The sequence below is a fragment of the Podarcis filfolensis genome (assembly GCF_964270895.1).
Source record: "Podarcis filfolensis genome assembly, chromosome: 6".
Lineage (NCBI taxonomy): Eukaryota > Metazoa > Chordata > Lepidosauria > Squamata > Lacertidae > Podarcis > Podarcis filfolensis.
This window is the reverse complement of record NC_139609.1, coordinates 30,070,594-30,089,809: the sequence shown is the minus strand read 5'-3', so window position 1 is coordinate 30,089,809 and position 19,216 is coordinate 30,070,594. Positions and strand designations below refer to the sequence as shown.

Sequence of the window (19,216 nt, the reverse complement as noted above, 5' to 3'; positions counted from 1 at the left end):
CTTTTTGCTCTGGTTATCTGTTCATCTATCTTCCTTTGCAAAGGAAGAACCCAGTTTGTGGTTCAATTGTTTATCCTGGCATCTTTGCAGAAAATGACCCCGGGCTGATCCGTTTGATACACACACACACACACACACACACACACTAAGCCTATTGTTTAAAGTTCACTAACTAGTGAACTTTAAAGTCCCCAGAGTGAGTCATAACAGAACCCGACTAACTTATTCCATCAGTGCAATGTCAATCATATTCCTGGTTGTTGTTGTTTTTAATTACCATATTGGCCTGACTATAAGCCTCACTTTTTTTCCAAATTCTGACCGTGAAAAGTTACAAGTGTGGCTTAAATTCGCAGCCTTACAAAAATTGGCTTTTGCGATATTGCTGCTGAAACAGACATCTGGTAAAACGGAACCAAAAAATGTTTTATTGTCGATTTGCAAGCTTGAGACTGTTCGTTTGCCATTTATGGGTTTGAGTGTCTGCGGAATTGTAGCAAATGAATAGCGATTTGTTATTTTAGCGATTGTACGGTGACTTTTGCGGGCTTGCAAGATCAAAGGCTTAAATTGGCTCAGAGTTACAATTCTACCAATCGCAGCGATTTTCAGCATGTGACCCAATTTTAAGGGAGCGGCTTAGATTTGGGTATTGTCTCCCCCCCCCCTTGAATTTTAAAGGTGCGGCTTATTTGCACGTGCGGCTTATATTTGGGCCAATACGGTAAATATTTGTATCAAAATAGATTACTATTCTTTGACTGCAAGTACTGGGATCTATTTGTAAATCAGCTAAAACTGATCAGAAGTAAGTGACTGGTGGACTTAATCATTGCCCCATACTTTCAACCAGATACTGGAAATTTGCTTTTAATGGTCATTCAATAAAAGTAACTTGAACAGTCATATTTTACAGGTGAGGAATACAAAGGCTGAGATATAAGTGGTGAGCACAAGACCAGCCATGGCAGAGATTTTAATCTATGCTCTGCTCACCCTTACCTTATGTGATCTTTGACTTAATGGCATTGCTTAAGTGAAAATCCAGTATCTATGCATCATATACCAATTTTGCAAATTTTACCGTGGTAATTCATGGAAAACAACACATCATTTAGGCACTCCTGCAGGCACCACCTGTTTGCTCACTTCTGTTTTATTGTGTCACGTGTATTTCTGGTCCTCCAAACAAACTGATATCCTGAAGATGGAGTGCGTATGTGTGTGAAGGTCAATGCCTCTTTTCAGTGTACAATAATATGGAGAGGTGTGGACCACGGAGATCATTATGCGAACAAGGAAGTGTGTTGCTCCTGACTTTACTGCTCTGGTATGTTTGAAGTGCTCATCATGCAATATTTTCTCGTAAGAACCGGCTGCAAAGTGTTAGGGTGTGTATATTCTGTGAAACTGAAACTTCTCAAATGTATGTGACTTCATTTTGCACAATAATTTGGTGTGAGCCCAACTGAACATCTACATCAATCTTTAGATCTGTACAGCAGCCCAATGAAGTGAATGTTTTATTAAACTTTGAAAGTATCTCCCTGGACTCTTTCATGGGGTCTGGGGATTTCCTTCAATTTTTGATAGCTTAATAGATGTCCTCATGAGGCTCAGCATGCAGCCCATCTAGGTCTATTCATGTAGCTACTATATATCTTGCTACAGTGGTACCTCGCAAGATGAAATTAATTCGTTCTGCGAGTTTTTTCGTCTTGCGAATTTTTCGTCTTGTGAAGCACAGATTCCCTGGGTATTAACGGTTTTAAGAAAAAGGAAACAAACTCGCAAGACATTTTCGTCTTGCGAAGCAAGCCCATAGGGAAATTCGTCTTGCGAAGCAACTCAAAAAACAAAAAACTCTTTCGTCTTGCGAGTTTTTCGTCTTACGAGGCATTCGTCTTGCGAGGTACCACTGTATAAGGAAGGCTACACATAATAGAAATGTAGAATTGGAAGGGACCACAAGAGTCATCTAGTCCAACCCCTGCAATGCAAGAATCTTTTGCCCAATGTCTCATGCTCTACCGACGGAGCTAGCCAAGTAGGATACATTCATTTTAAGGAAGACAAGGAGAAGGCAGTCTGGAAGATGTCACATTCATAATCCACACTTCTGTTTGTGCTGTGATTTCCAGACACTGGTCCAAGCATTTTGTTCATTTGTGCCGCCGCTTTCCCTGGGAAAACCTGCTGTTTACCACTAAATTGGAACAAATGGCCATTTTGTGGAAAACTCGATTGATGTTTGTTCTGATTCAGGTAAATAAATAACTGTATCATTGAGGGTTGAAAAATCTATTTCCTGGCATGCATTAAAAGCATACCTACGTGATTATCTGATAAACCAGTAATAGGAATTTCTTTGCCTATGCTATAAGAGACCCAACCCTCCTTGTCAAGCTGACCTTTGCTGTCAAAGATTTTTCTAGAAGAGCAACCTCGCCCTGTCTTTCAGAAGGCATAGCCTTCACCTGCCAGTGGAAATACAGAAATATAAAGGCTTGTAGAAAACATTACATGCATATGTATGCAAAAGTCCATCACAGGTGACGCCTGAGGGTTTATTTTTGCTCATCCTCGTTTAACCTGTTATTTCTTCCACAGAAAAGAAGCCGGTGTAGGAGATTCATCATGTGCAAAGCGTCACACATGGAGGATAGACCTCAGTCTGCTTGGATTACATAATCCCTAGTCTCTTGCTCACTGGCGCCCCCTGAGGTGTATACTTTCCCCCCCTAACCAAAGTCCACTGTGTCATCTAACACACAACTGGTTGTTGAATTCCAATATATCAAAGTCCTTATAAATGCTGTTATATTAAAGGGACCTGTGGGTACACGGCGGGATATAAATTTAATAAATACAGTTGTACCTTGGAAGTCGAATGGAATCCGTTCCGGAAATCCGTTCAACTTCCAAAATGTTCGGAAGCTAAAGCATGGCTTCTGATTGGCTGCAGAAAGCTCCTGCAGTCAATTAGAAGCCACGGAAGCCCTGCTGGGTGTTCGGATTCCAAAAACAGTTCGCAAACCGGAACAGTCACCGTTTGGGAGCCAAAACGTTCAAGAACTAAGCTGTTCAAAAACCAAGGTACAACTGTAATAATAATAATGTTTTTGTTTTTTAAAAAATGAACCAACACCTCCCCAGACTCCCAGCAACTAACTTTCAAGGGTGACAGAAGTACAAAATTATATTTGGTGGAATTCAGTGCTATCCTATTAAGTTCGTTCTGTGCAAGCATTGCCACAAAGAACGATCTCCCCTTATCCCTGTGTGCTGTTTGGCGGGGTTCTCCCAACCCCCCCTTGAGCCAATTTAGAGGGGAGGCAGACATCTATCTGGCCCTGGTGTGGGCTTTCCCTAGGCCACACCATTTACCAGCCCAGTTTTGTACCTTGCTCAAGAGCTTTTGCCTGGCTGCTACATGTTGTGCCTCTTTCTCGCTTGGATGGAGGATTAAGAGAGATGCCCAAGTTTCTATAGTAGACAAAACAACAGTAAAATGAAAGTCAACATTCATTGGTATTGAAAAAGAACAACACTTTTCCTTATGTCGCTACAGAGATGCCCAAGTTTCTGTAGTAGACAAAACAATGGTAAAATGAAAGTCAACTTCATTGGTATTGAAAAACAACAACACTTTTCCTTATGTCACTACAGATTGGATAGGTAACCAAATAAAATACAGCTGATATAGAATCTCAGCCCATCTCAGTGCCCAGCAACTGGTGGAGGCAGAGAGAGAAGAGGGTGAAGAAACTCAGCAAACCTGGAACTGGGTGTGGGGAGTACAGCTGAATGGGACACAGCTGAATGGGACACAGCTATAGGCAGCCTGAGGAAGAACCATGCAACCATACATAAGAAAGCAAGTCTAGAGTGAGAGACTAGGGTGATGTCCATTGTTTCCAGAAACTCTTCTTGTTGTGATACTTTTGTGGAAGAGCTGAGAGTTTGTTTGGACCCTGGGTGAGAAATTATTTTGACCAGTGCTACTTTTCTAGAAAAAGAGGTGCCGGAACTCACCATAAACACTTCCCTTGTTGTCTTACAAGCAAAATGGCATCCACCTGGCAGGTGCAGAAACTGGGTTCCAGGAAGCTCCAACTGGGGAAAAACACAGCCTGATTTTCATTTACCGTACTTTTCTGTGTATAAGACATGGGGCTTTTTTACTCAAAAATGTTTAAAAATGGGGCTTGTTTTATACACAGGTAGTGCATTGTAGGGCCAGGTGATTGGTTGCAGCCACGTCTTATAGGGGGCATCTTATACAGGGGGCAGGTTATACACAGAAAAATACGGTATATATATTAGCAACTTTGTATTAATGTAATTTTTTATATGTAACTGTGTATTTCTGTCAGTGCTTTTCCCCCCCTAGAAAAAGAGGTGCTGGAACTCACCATGAACACTTCCCCTGTTCTCTTATAATGGCGATGGCATCCACCTGAGAGATGCTGGTACTCAGTTCTGGCAAGTTCCAGCTGAAAAAAAAGCCCTGATTTTTGTAATATTTTGTTTAAGTTGTCTATTTTTGCTTCAGTTTTTTGTACATTGCTTAGAGATATTTTTAATATACAGTGGAACCTCGGTTTTCGAGCATCTCGGAAGCCAAACGTTTCAGAAGCCGAACGCCAAAAGTGCCTCAGAAGTCGAACAGCTTCCTCTGCGTGTTATTATTTTTTTCTCAATGTATTTTGCCGACCGCCCATTGCTCCTTGGTTTTCAAACGTCTCGGAAGTCGAACGGTCTTCTGGAACGGATTACGTTCGAAAACTGAGGTTCAACTGTATTAAGCGTCATAAAAAGTAGTGCCAGGTCTGGGCCACCATGAGGCAAGATCAGGCGACCGCCTCAGGTGGCAGGAGCCACAGGGCAGCAGATTCAGTCACTAAGAAATGCATCACTTGCTGCCACCACGGTGGCAGCAATGGCTGGGGCACACTCTTTGGAAGCCAGATTTGCCACCTCCTTGACAGATTTTTATGTCCAGAGGTGCCTCTCTAATAAGGAAATCTGAATGGTTGCTGTGACTAACTTCACATCAACACCTTCAGAAAAAAAGTTTGCAATCTATTAATGGTGAGCAGAACAAGGAAGTGCAGGGTTGAATTAATTTACAACATTCCTTAAAGATTCACCAGTTTGTTACCCGAAGATGGCACTATCAGGAAATAGAAAAATAGCAGAATTTCCTTGACAGAACAAAGTCCTGTCATAAACCAAGCAGTTATGCACTTGCATAAATAGCCCTCCCATTCTATTCGTCCTTTCTGTGGGACAGGGCTAAGTGGCAGAAGCAAATATGGTGTTCAGTCGGTGGCTTCTTCTGTTGGTGTTACAATTCCTACATGGGGCGATGGGTACCATGGTAAAACTCAACGATGGTGGGTTTGAAGACATTGTCATTGCAATCAATCCTGCAGTAGCTGAAGACAACAAAACTGTTGACAACATAAAGGTAAGGTGTTTAGATGTTTCTGAATATATTGAATCACTGTCCCCTCAGGGACCTGTGATATGCTGGGAAAATGCAGTGTGCCTCATGTAAGCATAGGTTCCAGGGTGCTACTGGACACCCCTGCACCCAAGCATATAGGTGGGACCCATAAGAAAATGTCAAAGTGTGGGGTGCTGCTCTTCCCTGTTCTATTCAGCTATGCTTTCCTCCAGGATAATCCAATCTACCTTCTCCTGGTCTCTGCCACAGTCCATCATTTAGTTTCCATTAGGCTGTTTTTCAGGTGTGTCCCAAACCTCATGGGGTTTTTCTTTTCCTGAATATTTTTTTTTTCATTTTTGCAAAACTTGTGGTGACTCCAAGCCTTCTTATAAGTCCCTCTTGTGAATTAATGGCGCTGTTTTGGCTCTATAATTAATGGCACTGGCAGCCTGAAAATTGTGAAAAGAGGGAAGGATGGTGATGAAAAGCAATGGAATTCCTGAAGCCCAACATGCTGAGCTAAGTGTGGTTTTGTTAGCTTTGTGTCAGAGGTAAATACTCTGGGGTACATGTTGTGCTGGTTTTGACCGTTAGATGTGGAAATGCCCCATTAACCAATTAGAGCTGTGCGGGCACCAATTATCAGGATAGTACAGTGGAACCTCAGGTTACGTACTGTCCACCTTGTGAACACTTCGGGTAACGAGCTCCGCTACCCTGGAAGTAGGTGCTCCTGGTAGCAAACTTTGCCCCAGGATGTGAGCAGAAGTCGTGTGGCGCGGTGGCAGTGGGAGGCCCCATTAGTGAAAGCGTGCCTCAGGTTAAGAACTGTTTCGGATTAAGAACAGACCTCCGGAACGAATCACCATACTTTTCACTCTATAAGACGCACCAGGCCATAAGACGCACCTAGTTTTTGGAAGAGGAAAACAAGAAAAAAAATATTCTGAATCCCAGAAGCCAGGACAGCCAGCGGGATCACAGCGCAGTGATCTCGCTGGCTGTCCTGGCTTATGGGATAGCCGCACGCAGCCTCTCCAGGGCAAGGGGAGCCTTCATGGAGCCTTCACGGAGTGTGTGTGCTACTCTTGGGAGCTTTTACCCAAGAAGGGAGAAGGGCAGCCCTTCTCCCTCCTCGGGAAAAGCCCCCAAGAGCTGCACACATGCTTCACGCAGCTCTTTAAAGGGAGCACAGAGCAGAGCCTCTCGCCTGCATTTGCTCCATAAGATGCACACACATTTCCCTTTACTTTTTAGGAGGGGGAAAGTGTGTCTTATAGAGCAAAAAATACGGCAAGTTCGTAACTGGAGGTACCACTGTACGCGATATGGAAATAAACTAAGGGGCAACATATAAACACACAACCTTTTTTAAAAAATAAAATCAATCAATCGAAAAGAGCTGTGGGGAACTAAATTTAAGAATGGAAAAAGGATAAATTGCAAAAAACCAAAACCAAAATATTCATGCATCTCTTGCCTACATCATTTTTAGTGCCATACAAAGGCATTTTATTTTCCACAGCCCTCTTTCAGGTTTAACTGTGCTGTTTTTTATCAGTATTTTGATACTGTTTGCTTTACAATGAGCTAGATCATGGGAAGTTAGCTGAACTTTGGTCCCTTTAAAATCAGTGCAGTTAGTTGGTCATGGCTTATGTCCCATTAGTTTCAATAGGAACTAAGTGCAACAAACAACACGTTCCTATGCATGTCTGTTCAGAAGTTTGAGTTCAATGGGCTGTACACCCAGATAAGTGAGCAAAAATTGAAGCCTAACTTACAAGGCAGTCTAAGCTTGCCACTGCATACCCTCCAACATTTCTCTGATGAAAATAGGGACATCCTAAGGGAAAAGGGGACATTCCAGGATCAAATAAGAAACTGGGATGGCTTCCCTAAATCAAGGACATGCCTGGAAAATAGAGACACTGAATGGCCTGCAATTCCTGTGCCAGATCCAAGCTGGTGAGCAGATCCTGGGCCTGCTCAGCACCACCTTGGCCTCACAATGATCTGTTTTGTTGCCTTTGGGCAGACTTTCCACCTGTGCAGGCGTTCAGTAGGCAGAAGGGGGAGTCCGCCCTGGTGAAGCGGCACAACTGTCACTCTGGCACCAGTGGGAGACCAACTGAACCAGTGGAAGTGGGCACAGAGATGCCATTCAATCCAATTCTCCCAGCCTGGCATAAGAGGGGATTGGGTTACAGCCTTAGCGTGGATTCAACCCTTTGTATTTTTTTCTATATTGTATTGCTTTATTTGTAAATGAAGATGGAGATATTTTAGGGTGAATTTGTCCTACTAAACAAATTATCATATGCAGTTTTTACTAGTGTGTATATATGCAGAGAGAATGGTTTTTGTCTTATACCTACATTTCTGTAGCTATTTTCCCCCAATAGATGCATTTTTAGGGAACTACACTGAACAATTCGGCAAAGTGCAAATTCTGAAGGCTGGAGTGTTTGGGGTTCATGTATTGGTCTGGGAAATGCAAATTAGTTAGCTTCTCATTAAAATGCAAATAAAATAAACATTAACACACACACACCCCATTCCTTGGGTAGGTGCTAGACAAGCTTTCTTGGGGAGACAATTCCCAAAATATACGAATATCCCACTTGGGAATTTTCTGTTAATCATCTCTTAGGCTTAGTAATGCCTTTTTCACTAAACGGAGATGGTTGTATACTCTATGCAGTGCAAACATGAATAAGCAATATGGTTACACACCCAGAAAGTTAAGAGGCACAACTTTTCTCATTGCTTTCCACCAAACTAAGAATGGTTTTGTTTACTGAATTTCTTTATGTCAAGTTGCTGTTCAAACCATTAGAGAATAGGAGCATATTGAAGGGCATCTATTCTACTTAAAGACTGGAGGTTAGGGAAGGCTGCCTATCCCCCAGTCTTTTCAAATGAAATACCTCCAGGTTCAGGAGGGAGGGCAGAAAAGACCCAATGCACATTCTGCAAGTGTGAATGCGAATGCTAGCCACTGAACACTCATTATTTTCCTTGTAGGATATGATTAAAGAGGCATCTGCTTACCTCTTCAGTGCTACAGAACAAAGATTTTATTTCAAGTCTGTAAAAGTTGTAATTCCTTTGACATGGGCACCAAAACCTGAATATGAAAGAGTGACTATAGAATCCTATGACAAGGTAAGTGAGGCATATGCATTAAAATTTAAATGTGCTTGAGGGATTTAAAAGAATATTGTGGCAAATAACAATAACAATAATAAACATTGGGGCAGAAATTGTAAAATAAGACTGATCTAATATTCGCTTGGAGTGGTGGGGAGAATTCTTCAAATATTCCGGGGCTTACATTTTGGTAGCTTTAATAGGGGCTGAGACAAATTCATGGAAAATATCTCTAGCCATGACTGTTAGCCATAATACCTCAATGTAACTTCCCATTGAAAAGGAATGAGTCTCTCAATACTAGCTGTTGCTTTTCTGTCTGTCAGCTTCTAGGTAATTGCTGTTAGGGTCAGGATGCTGGACTTGATGTTATTTATTGCATTCATATTCCACCTTAACCTCCATGGGGCTTAAGGTGGCGTACACAGTTTACCCCTCCTCATTTAACCTGCACAACTGTGAGGTAGGTTAGGCTGAGAAGCGGTGAATGGCCCAAAGTCACCCAGTGAGCTTCATGACCAAGTGGGGGGCTCAAAACCTGGTCTCCTAGCCCAGCCCTCTAAGCACTTCGCTTGGTGCACTATGCTTGATGTGATCCTGAGGGCTCTTATGCTGTAACATGTGACTGTACACATCTTTATTGAAAATTACACTGCAATCCTATATATTGGGCCTAAGCTCAACTGAACACATCATGTCTTCCTTCCGAATCAACCTGCATAGCATGGGGCTGCATGTCCCATGAAACACACAGGTGTTTACTCAAAAGAAATATGGAATCCCAACGGTTTTAAGAGATTTTTGTTTCAGGCAAAAACTTCCATTCAACCCTGCGGTCCAGAATTGTGCCTTTCTATGCAGAACAAAAATCTGAGGGTGGTTTGCTGAGGCAAAACCCACCATATAGCATTAATATCAAAGGTATTTTGGTGATCTTTCAACCAAGTTCTATTTTACTTTAGGCTGATGTCATAGTGGCAGAGCCTTACCTGAAATATGGAGATGATCCCTACACCTTGCAGTATGGCGGATGTGGGGAACAGGGAAGATACATTCATTTCACTCCTAATTTCCTGACAAATGACAGCTTGCATGCTGTTTATGGATCACGAGGTAGTACCTGTTAATTCATCTTAAATTATTTGTATTTATTACTACAGTCTTAAATTGTCAATGTTTCAAAAGACAATAAACAGAGCAAGAACTGAGAAACCATGAATGGTTTGGTTTTATTTGCTTAATATCTCCTAAGTTTATATAAGGAATTAGCAAGTTATTTTAATTGGAACACAGTGTTTTAATAATGATATTAGAAAACTGCTACATTTAAATACAAGGACATTCAGATGGGAGGGCTCAGAGGAAGTCCAAAATATGTTTATGACGTTAGAAGTTTAAATAACCAATTAATTTGTTTTGTATTGTCTAGGTATTTGTTGACATATTTTTTTGTTTTTTTCCTATTTTCTTTTTTGTTTATATATGTGATTTTGTCTCTTTCTTTTTTGTTTTAGTATGTGTTATATTTGTAAGAAACTTAATAAAAACTATTTTTAAATATATATATATAAGGAATTAGCAATATTTTCATGTTAGGTTCATCTGAACATTTTCAGACCATAAAAGCTTGCTTTCTGAAGCCAGCTGAACTTGTTCCTGTTTCACTGCAGGAAGCTAACTGTATCATATGCTTTCAGACTAAGTACTTTGATTTCCATTTCCATATCGGCTCTTAAAAGCTTGTCATCAACAATTGGCATAAAATGTACATAGCAGAGGAATACCCTTTTCTGTAATAGCTTGAGGTTCACAGGGGAAGCCCAGTAGTATCCCATCAAGAAGTAAATAATTTGGTTCTGAGTAAGGGATCCATAGTATTTAGTACCCAGGACACCTGAATAGTGTCACAATTAGCTTTGTCAATGGTCTTCCACAGGCAGAGTGTTTGTCCATGAATGGGCTCACCTCAGATGGGGAGTCTTTGATGAATATAACAACGATGCACCTTTCTATACTACTGGGATAAAGCAAGCTGAAGCAACAAGGTACTGTCCAAAATGTATACCTCAAACTATATAACCAATCCTTTATGGCTGATGTTTGCCTTGGACTTGTTTGGTTGTGGTATGAGTAATTGTCCAGAAGATTAACCTATAATTTGATAGTATTGTAGGGAATACAGTTAGATTCCCGACTGGGGGTCAAAAATAGACAAGTTGATGAAATCATTAAACATATATTTGTAAGTACAAGGTAGTAATCTCAGATGCAGAAGTCACTACAGAGATCTCAATACACCTTTGCAATCTTCTCTTCTTCGGCGATCACTCGTAGCCGAGTAAGATTGTCTTCCATAAACACGGTTTTAACAATGAGTCCGTAAGTGACTGTGGAGGCCAATTCTGGATCCACACGTCCTTCCACAGTGGGAACATTGGTTTCCGGGCGGGAGTTGATCACGGTGTGGATTTGCCAAGCGTGCCTTCCTCCTAGCATGTTTCAATACAGGCAAAGATACAGCATTGTAAAATCATTAAACCCATCCCTTTGTTATGTTAGTTTAACCCAGTCATAAAGCATCCTTTCAGGGACACTAACCAATTAGAAGTTTCTTTTAAAGACAACTTAAACTAAACAATCTTGCTGTTCTGGTTCTGACAGGATACAGAAGAGTTTGCTCCTTAGGGGAAAGTGGGGCAATGCTCTTCTCACCTGCCAGCCCCACCCTCTCTCTCTGCCTCCCCTGCATAATTATCAATCAGCTCATTCACTCAGAGTGCAACCCAAACTCCTCTCTCCTGCCTGTGGGGCTTCCACAGTGGGGACCCCACCATGGTCACATTGGCAGAAGGTAGGGAGCAGAATGATCAACTTCATACATAATGTCTAATATTCTTCCATAACCCTTTTAAATATTTTGTCCAGAATCAGCCTGCTAAGTCCCGATTCCCATATTTTATATATGAATGTCTAAGCGTTGCGTGATTATTTGTTATATTTCTCCAAGAAACCCTTGCAATTTAAAAAAATGAGTACAATATCTATGAGATCCATATATTGACTTTTAACTAACTATATTTGCTTCTATTAGATGCTCTGCTGGTGTCACTGGTCAATATATATTCCCAATTAGCCCAGGGAAAACTAGAAAATGCAAAGTTGAAAGCCGAACTCAACTGTATGAAGCTGGATGCCAGTTCATTCCAGACAAAACGCAGACTGCTCAAGCATCTATAATGTATATGCAAAGTCTCTCTTCAGTAAGTATGTGTAATGTCAATTTGAAGCTGTAAGTTTCTTTATTTAGTGTCTGTCTTGAAAAATGCAAGATGTTGTCCATACTCAACTTTGGCTAAATTAAATATTATTTCTTAAGATTATAGTTTAAATCCTGCCACTAATATAAAACAACTTCAAGATTCTCCTGGCTGTTTCACTAAGGTTGGGAGAAACTGTGTTTCCAAAAAATCATGGTATTGACCTAGTAGTTGGGTAGGAGAGCTGGGGGGGGGGGAATCACACCTGACAAGCATTTCACTCCTTTGGTTTCAGATAGAACATGGGTAGACAAGTCCAAAAAGCCCAGGGCACAACTTTTCATGGCCCTCTAGCAGCTATGGTGGCTCATTTAGCATTAATTCTGGAAGTGTATATTCAATTCTGACCAAACTAAGCCTCCTGATATATATTTTGCTCTAGGAGTATAGCAGCCAACTCCTAGGGGCCAAGGTCCCTTCGGGCTCCCCAATAAAATATTTGAGTGGGCTGCCCCCCCCAAGTTGATGGGCATTGCCATTCAAATAGTGTGTGTGCCACGTCTTGTGATTGATTATGCAGAACGGGGCTTACCTGTTCCTTCCACCCCCCAATATTTTATTCAGGTTGGCACCCTTGTCTAAGAGGCTTAGTTTGGTCAGAATCGAGTATTAGCAATTAGGCTGCCTGTGCAAGAAGGGGCCTGCTGCCTCTATCCCCAAAGGAAACCGCTTCTTCTCTGTTCTGGGATGCTGGAAAACAGGGATAGCACTTAGCTACACCCAATACAGGCCTCCTCCTCATCGTAGCCCAGCTATTTCTCCCTCACCCTTCCCTCTGAAAAAGAGTGCAAATTAATGAGATACCCCTGCAAATTAATGAGATACAGGGGAAGCAGAGAAAGCCCCCTTATTGGTGCTCAATTGCCTTGTAAAGAGATGGGATTCTGGGCAGAGGCGGTTTTAGGGTGCTGCAACTGCACAGGGTGCCACGCTGCAGGGGGTGCCAAATGTTGTAGAACGAAGCATGAGAGGCAGGGAGGACAAATTTTAGCATCACAAAGAGGGCTGCTGAAATTTGAGAGCCCAAAGTCTGCCACTGACCTGGGTGCCACACACAAGCACTGACACTCTCCGCTGCAAACTTATTAACTCTGTTCGCCATGGGATCAGCGGGTGAACAGAAACAGGCTCTTTGGAGACGCTTGCCACTATATTTTTTTGTGAGATAAAGGGCAACAAATGCCTACAAAGAAAAAATCCACATAACACCCTGAAGCCATTTTTTTTATGACAAAGAATGTCCACCTTCACAGCACCACTTCATAAGGAAATTGCTAAGAAGTGTGTGATTTTGACCAGTTCTCCTTCTCTTTTATTTAGGTTACTCAGTTCTGTAACGAAAGCAACCATAATATGAAAGCAACAAATATGCAGAATAAACTGTGCAACTACAGGAGCACCTGGGAAGTAATTATGACTTCTCCTGACTTTGCCTATTCAACTCCAATAACTGTCCCTCCACCTGATCCCACTATCTCCTTCCTGCAAACACAAGACAGAGTTTTGTGCCTAGTATTTGATGTTTCTGGAAGTATGGGTTCGGTAAGTCTGTAATTTCCATGTCCATAGGAAATATTTCCAAAAAAATTCAAGAATTTGGAATTACGCGGGGGGGGGGGATTTGGAATTACAGCAGCAGCATTTTTTAAAAAATAAAAAAAATGGCATTCTGTGTTAGAAAGAGTGAAGGTCAATTTTGGTTTACCTGATTAGTGTTGGTGGCAAGGGTAAAAAATAGGTGTATAGAAGGAAGATTCCCTGGATGCCAAGATCCAGGTTTGGGTCAAGTGCTCTTTGGTGAAAGAACCCCAGCAGATATTTTAAATCACAAAATACGCAGCAAAGTAAAACATGTAAACACAGGCCGTTAGACCTTTAAAATATCCCCTTCTGAGTTCTTTCCAAAGTTTGCCTAGCATAGAAAAAGAAAAAACTTAAGATTGGTTAAGTTAGGCTGAAGGTGAACAATAGGCTTGATTATCTTCCCCCCAAGGTGAGGATGGGGTGACCTAGCTACGCCTGGAAGGACATCTTACTCTATGGTATTAACCCCTTCATGCATTAATTAGACTTAAGAATGTTGATTATATGAGGCTGGTTATCCCACAATTAGATAGTTTAATCTAGATCTTTACCAAACGACAGCAACTAATTCAAAGAGAAGTTCTAGGCTAGGAATGGGCAACCTGTAGTGTAACATAGGAACATTATTAAACCCACTGCCTAGCTTCATGTGGGTGTAGAGATCCCAAAGGAAGAGATAGAGTGTGGGAATGGGAAAACATGGTGGGGGAAAGCCAAAACTGAGCAAGGGAAGGAGCCGTGGCTGCTTTATTGAGGTGAACTGGGCACTGTCTGACCAATCTCAGTTTGCCCTCAGCCAGCTCCTGCATGCCTACTTTCTTAAAATTAGTCCAGGGAGTGGCTTTGCCTGCCGGCTTCCTCATCTTTTGTCTCAATGATGCCCTTGTCTGAAGGCAGCCCTGTTTAGGGAAGCTTTTAATGTTTAATAGGTTATTGTATTTTGGTGTTCTGTTGGAAGCCACCCAGAGTGGCTGGTATAAATAAATTATCATCATCATCATCATCATCATTACTTGTATTACTCAACAAGGAAGAGGATGGGGCAATACTAGAATTAGCTGGCTCTGCCTATCATTGGTTCTGCCTCCACCCACTGTTGGCCTGTCTTTCACCCTACCACTGGGAAGGACGAAAGGCAAAAACCCTACTGCAAGCAATCAGTTCAGACTTCTGGCAAAATCAACCTGTTCTTTCAGTGTCCTCAGTAGTGCAGGAAGCTTTAACAGATACACAAGGCTCCATACTGGAAGTTTACTGTTAAAATGTGGTGGAGTTGGAGGAGTCCTGTGAGTAGGGCTTAATGTGTGTTCCCAGAGCTCTGATCTTCCCATTTTCTGGTGATAATCCCTGAATCATTTGAGATATACTCTGCTGTGTTTCTATTTTCAAACCAGTGCCTTTCCCCCCTAGAAAAATAGATGTCAGTACTTACCATGAAGTTGTTACAGTTGTGTCACACTTTTTAACAACAAAAGTGGTGCTGGTACTGTATACCCTTGAATATCCCCTTTTAAAAGCACTGCTTCAAACTATCTAAAGAACTGCTAAGCAAATAAAAACAAGATTCTGGAACTGAGTTTATATTTGCCTAGGAGATAGCAGCATTTAGATATTTGTAAAACAGTCAGAAAAACATTATAGAATAATTATTCTCCATGAGCACAATTCATGGTACAAGCCCCATTGAAATGAACGATACTCTCTTGAGCATCCATTTCAATGGAGCGTGTGCAAGAAAACCTCCAGATATATTGCACCCCAAATCAAAACACGTAAAAGGTAATTCAGGATATCCATAAATATTGTTGTATATTGTCTATATAGTATTCATATATGTTTATCAACCTGTATTTGTAAAGTACAACTATCAATTTTAAAATATATTTTATTTATTATTTTCAATTTTATAAATTTCAATAATTTTACAATCATTTTAATATTTCAAAACTTGATTTCCTTCCTCCTCTTTCTGCGGTTTCCTAAATTTATTTTTATTATTTTCTGCATAGCCAAATAAACTTAATTTGCTCATTTATTTTTCAACTTTAAATATCTATTCTTATAAAACTGCAGGTTATTACAATAATCCGGCCAATGCTCTTATCTGTTTATATTTGTAAATATTCAATAAACCATTTCATTCTTTTATAAAAAGTTTGTTATCTTGATTTCTTACTTTTCCAGTAAGTTTCATCATTTCTGCATATTCCATAAGTTTAGGTATCCAGTCTTCTTTTGCTGGGACGACTTCTTTCCATTTTGGGCAAGTAACATTCTTGCCGCTGAAGTCACATACATGAATAAATTTCTAGTTTGGGTAGTTCTGTCCCTATAATTCACAAAGGGAAAGCTTCTGGGTGTGTGTTTTTTACAAACATTGTTTTAAACATCTTTTTCAATTCATTATATATCGTTTCCCAGTAAGTTTTAACCTTACTACAAGACCACCACATATGATAAAAAGAACCTTCTTGCTCTTTACATTTCCAACACTTATTGGATTTGTATTTATACATTTTTGCCAATTTACTCGGTGTTAGGTACCATCAATATATCATTTTCATATAATTTTCTCTTAAGACCATAACATGCTGTAAATTTTATATCCATATTCCACAATCATTCCTATGCTTCCTTATCTATATTATAACCAATATGTATTACCCAATGTATCATTGAAGATTTTACTTGCTCATCCTTTGTCTCCCATTCCAATATCTTATATATTTTAGACAGCACTTTTACATTACATCCAAACAGTTCTCTCTTCAGTTGTGATATTTGTTTCCCTAAACCATCATATCCTATCTTTCTTAAATACTTCATTTAAATGATATTGTATCCATGTTGTTGATTTTCCTGATTAATTCCTTAAATTCTTTTAATTTATACTCTGCTCCCTCTTATTTTAATAAATAAGTTGACCACCCTTCTATCCTATTCTTTTTCTTTACCACTATAGCTTCCAACAGTGAGAACTAAAGTGGTGTTTTTACCTTTAATATATTTTTGCATTTATTTATAATTTTTCCTAATTATAACTATCAATTTTTATTTGCTTCCGGAAAAGCACTGACAACTCTATGGATGTTGTTTTTTAATTCATATGCAGTACAATCGCATCAACCGACTGAAGCAAGCTGCAGAAATATTCCTCCTACAGATTATTGAAGCAGGATCCTGGGTTGGAATTGTCACATTCAATTCCATAGCACAAATTAAGTCCGATTTGCAACTGATCAGCAATGACAGTGTGCGCCAAAACCTTACAACCTTACTTCCTACCTCAGCTGGTGGAGGAACTATCATATGTGGTGGAGTGCGAACAGCAGTTCAGGTAAAGAAGTTTGTCCAGATTCTTATGGTGGTGCAGTGGGAAGGATTTGGGTCCAGCAAAGCCATCCAGAATCAGCATGTGAGCAAGAAATGCATCAAATATGCTACCTCTGAATACTAGGTTGGGGGAAGCACAATTTTCAGATTTGCCTCAGGAAGCAAAATGTATTTGGCCAGCCCAGAGTGCAGACATGTGTTTCCAAGGAATGCTATTGCAGTCATAGTTGAAGAGCACCTAGGGAGAGGGTGGAAGAACCCATTTTGATTTTGCCCATATTCGCTATCTTTTAAAATTAGTGAAGTAGCAAATGTTACTTCAACTGGAAAAAATATCACACCTATCTCACCAAAGTCTACTTCTGTCACAGGTAGAAAATTAGTCCACACTTTTGTCACTCATCTACAATGCAACACAACACACTTGAAGAGGTTTGCAGCAAGTTTCTCTTATACCTTAAGCACAAAGTGTCCCATTGCTTCTACATTACTAGTGCCTGCTAAAATTTTAAATCCTCTTTTTCATAAAGGTGTTTTTAAAAAAGTATCCAAATGCCAAAGGCTGTGAAATCGTGCTCTTGACAGATGGAGAAGATAGCACTGTAAGCTCCTGCTTTACTGAAGTTCGAAATAATGGGTCCATAATTCACACAATTGCTTTGGGACCAAAAGCTGCAAAAGAACTAGAAATGTTGGCAGATATGACAGGTAAGCGATTAAGTAGAATGCCTTACACTAACTCTTTGGTGATACTTGGTGCCTGTTGGTGTCTCCAAAAAGGAGTTTATCACAAGGTCAATCCAGCAGCAAACAAACCTTTAATTTACACACAATTTGCTCAGGGAGCCAAGTAATATGTGTGTTAGTTGAGGGATGATTTTAAAGGACATTGAATTAGGAGACTGATGTTGGTATAGGTTATTAATTTGCAGAAATGAATTTATTTAAGATGACTTTATTTAGATAATGTGATGTGCAGGGCAATGAATGAGAACTGCACTGATTTGGAGCAGTATCTGTTTGAAAATTAACTGAGGGAGAATTAATTGAAAACAAACTGATTTGGAGTTATCTAGTGTTGGGTGCAAAGTAACTTAAGAACCTGAATAGGATGATTTGAATTGGTTGACTTGCTTTTGTGACATTTGAAGTCTAAATTTGCTTCTATACATATAAATCAGCATTTGCAAATTTATGTAAATTTGTAGCTATGGGCCTCTGCCCCCAATTATTTAAACACCTACCAGTGCTCCTGGCCTCCCTTTTAGGTATGTGTGTGTGTTTAGCTGATACTCATCATAATCCATATCTAAGATTGCAAATTTTATAGTTCATTGTAATCTTTCAACAGCTAGCCAGTTGTGAATATCTGATTTAGAGGGACTGAGAAAAAAGTGGTTTCTGATTCTTTTTAATACATACCACAGTATAGGAGAAACTAATTATGTTCTCACAAGTCATAGACTCTGTTCCATCTGTAGATATGTGCCGCAATGGGCTGTTGGGTGTGTACAGTTCCCAGGGACACCAACATGGGGTGCAGGTACGATACATGCCCAAGTCAGAAGGGCGCCTGAACTCCTGGCTTTCTTTTTTTTAAAAAAAAAAGTCAATTGGAAATCTATAAAGTTAGAAAGCAAAACATGGAGGCAAATATTAGGCCAATACAGGGAAGCTTCTGTTGCTAAGGATGCTTAATCACTGTTGCTAAGCAATCAGCATAAGGAATGCTGACCACTCCTGCCACCTGGGACTCTGGAGAGGTAGGGGCGCATACTGGTCCCTGGAAGTCCTATCAGCATCCTTATCAATTCCTAACATTAAAAAGCTGCAGCTACCATTCAGAACAGTGTTTATGCAGCCATACTGGATATGCTACTACAAGACACAGCACAATAATGTAATACATTTTATTCCATCTGATAGATTACTCTAATTATTATTTCAATTCTATTTCAGGAGGTTTGAAATTTGCTGCCACGGACAGTTTGGATTCCAATGGGCTCATAGATGCTTTCACTGGAATTTCTTCAGGAAGTGGAACTATCAGTCAACAATCGATTCAGGTCAGGATTATAAAGATTTGGGTGCAAGCAGTAGCCTATCGTAATGATTCTTATTATCTTAAAATTACTAAGCACTGTACAAAAATTGAAAACAACAGAGTGTGACATCAACTCTACAGCCTGTGATTTGCTCTTATTGTACAGAGAGAGACCCAGGTAGAATTTGCAGAGAAAGGCTAATTGCAGAGGTAGATTTTGGCAGAACTGAAACATTTCAAAATGTACAGGTCCGGTACAAAGAGCAACCATTCTCCCACCTCTGTGAAATAGGGCACAGCTGAGTCTCCTATCCCCCTTTCCATGGTGTC

The 19,216-nt window shown here is 40.4% G+C and overlaps 1 protein-coding gene and 1 long non-coding RNA gene across 2 annotated transcripts in view; one reads left to right on the top strand and one right to left on the bottom strand.

The window, feature by feature from the left end:
• The first annotated feature begins 4,507 nt into the window (after positions 1–4,507).
• LOC310765526 (calcium-activated chloride channel regulator 1-like) overlaps positions 4,508–19,216 on the top strand; it is a 23,884-nt gene continuing 9,175 nt past the window's right edge. Inside the window, exons 1-9 of the mRNA XM_083620609.1 lie at positions 4,508–5,473; positions 8,483–8,623; positions 9,571–9,721; positions 10,545–10,653; positions 11,700–11,868; positions 13,246–13,467; positions 16,622–16,846; positions 17,373–17,550; positions 18,802–18,908. Coding sequence (XP_083476735.1) covers positions 5,318–5,473; positions 8,483–8,623; positions 9,571–9,721; positions 10,545–10,653; positions 11,700–11,868; positions 13,246–13,467; positions 16,622–16,846; positions 17,373–17,550; positions 18,802–18,908 — 1,458 coding nt within the window. The 5' untranslated portion in view covers positions 4,508–5,317. The remainder of the gene's footprint in view (positions 5,474–8,482; positions 8,624–9,570; positions 9,722–10,544; positions 10,654–11,699; positions 11,869–13,245; positions 13,468–16,621; positions 16,847–17,372; positions 17,551–18,801; positions 18,909–19,216) is intronic.
• LOC310765593 overlaps positions 11,910–19,216 on the bottom strand; it is a 23,197-nt gene continuing 15,890 nt past the window's right edge. Inside the window, exon 6 of the long non-coding RNA XR_014549652.1 lies at positions 11,910–13,108. This is a non-coding gene — a long non-coding RNA (uncharacterized lncRNA). The remainder of the gene's footprint in view (positions 13,109–19,216) is intronic.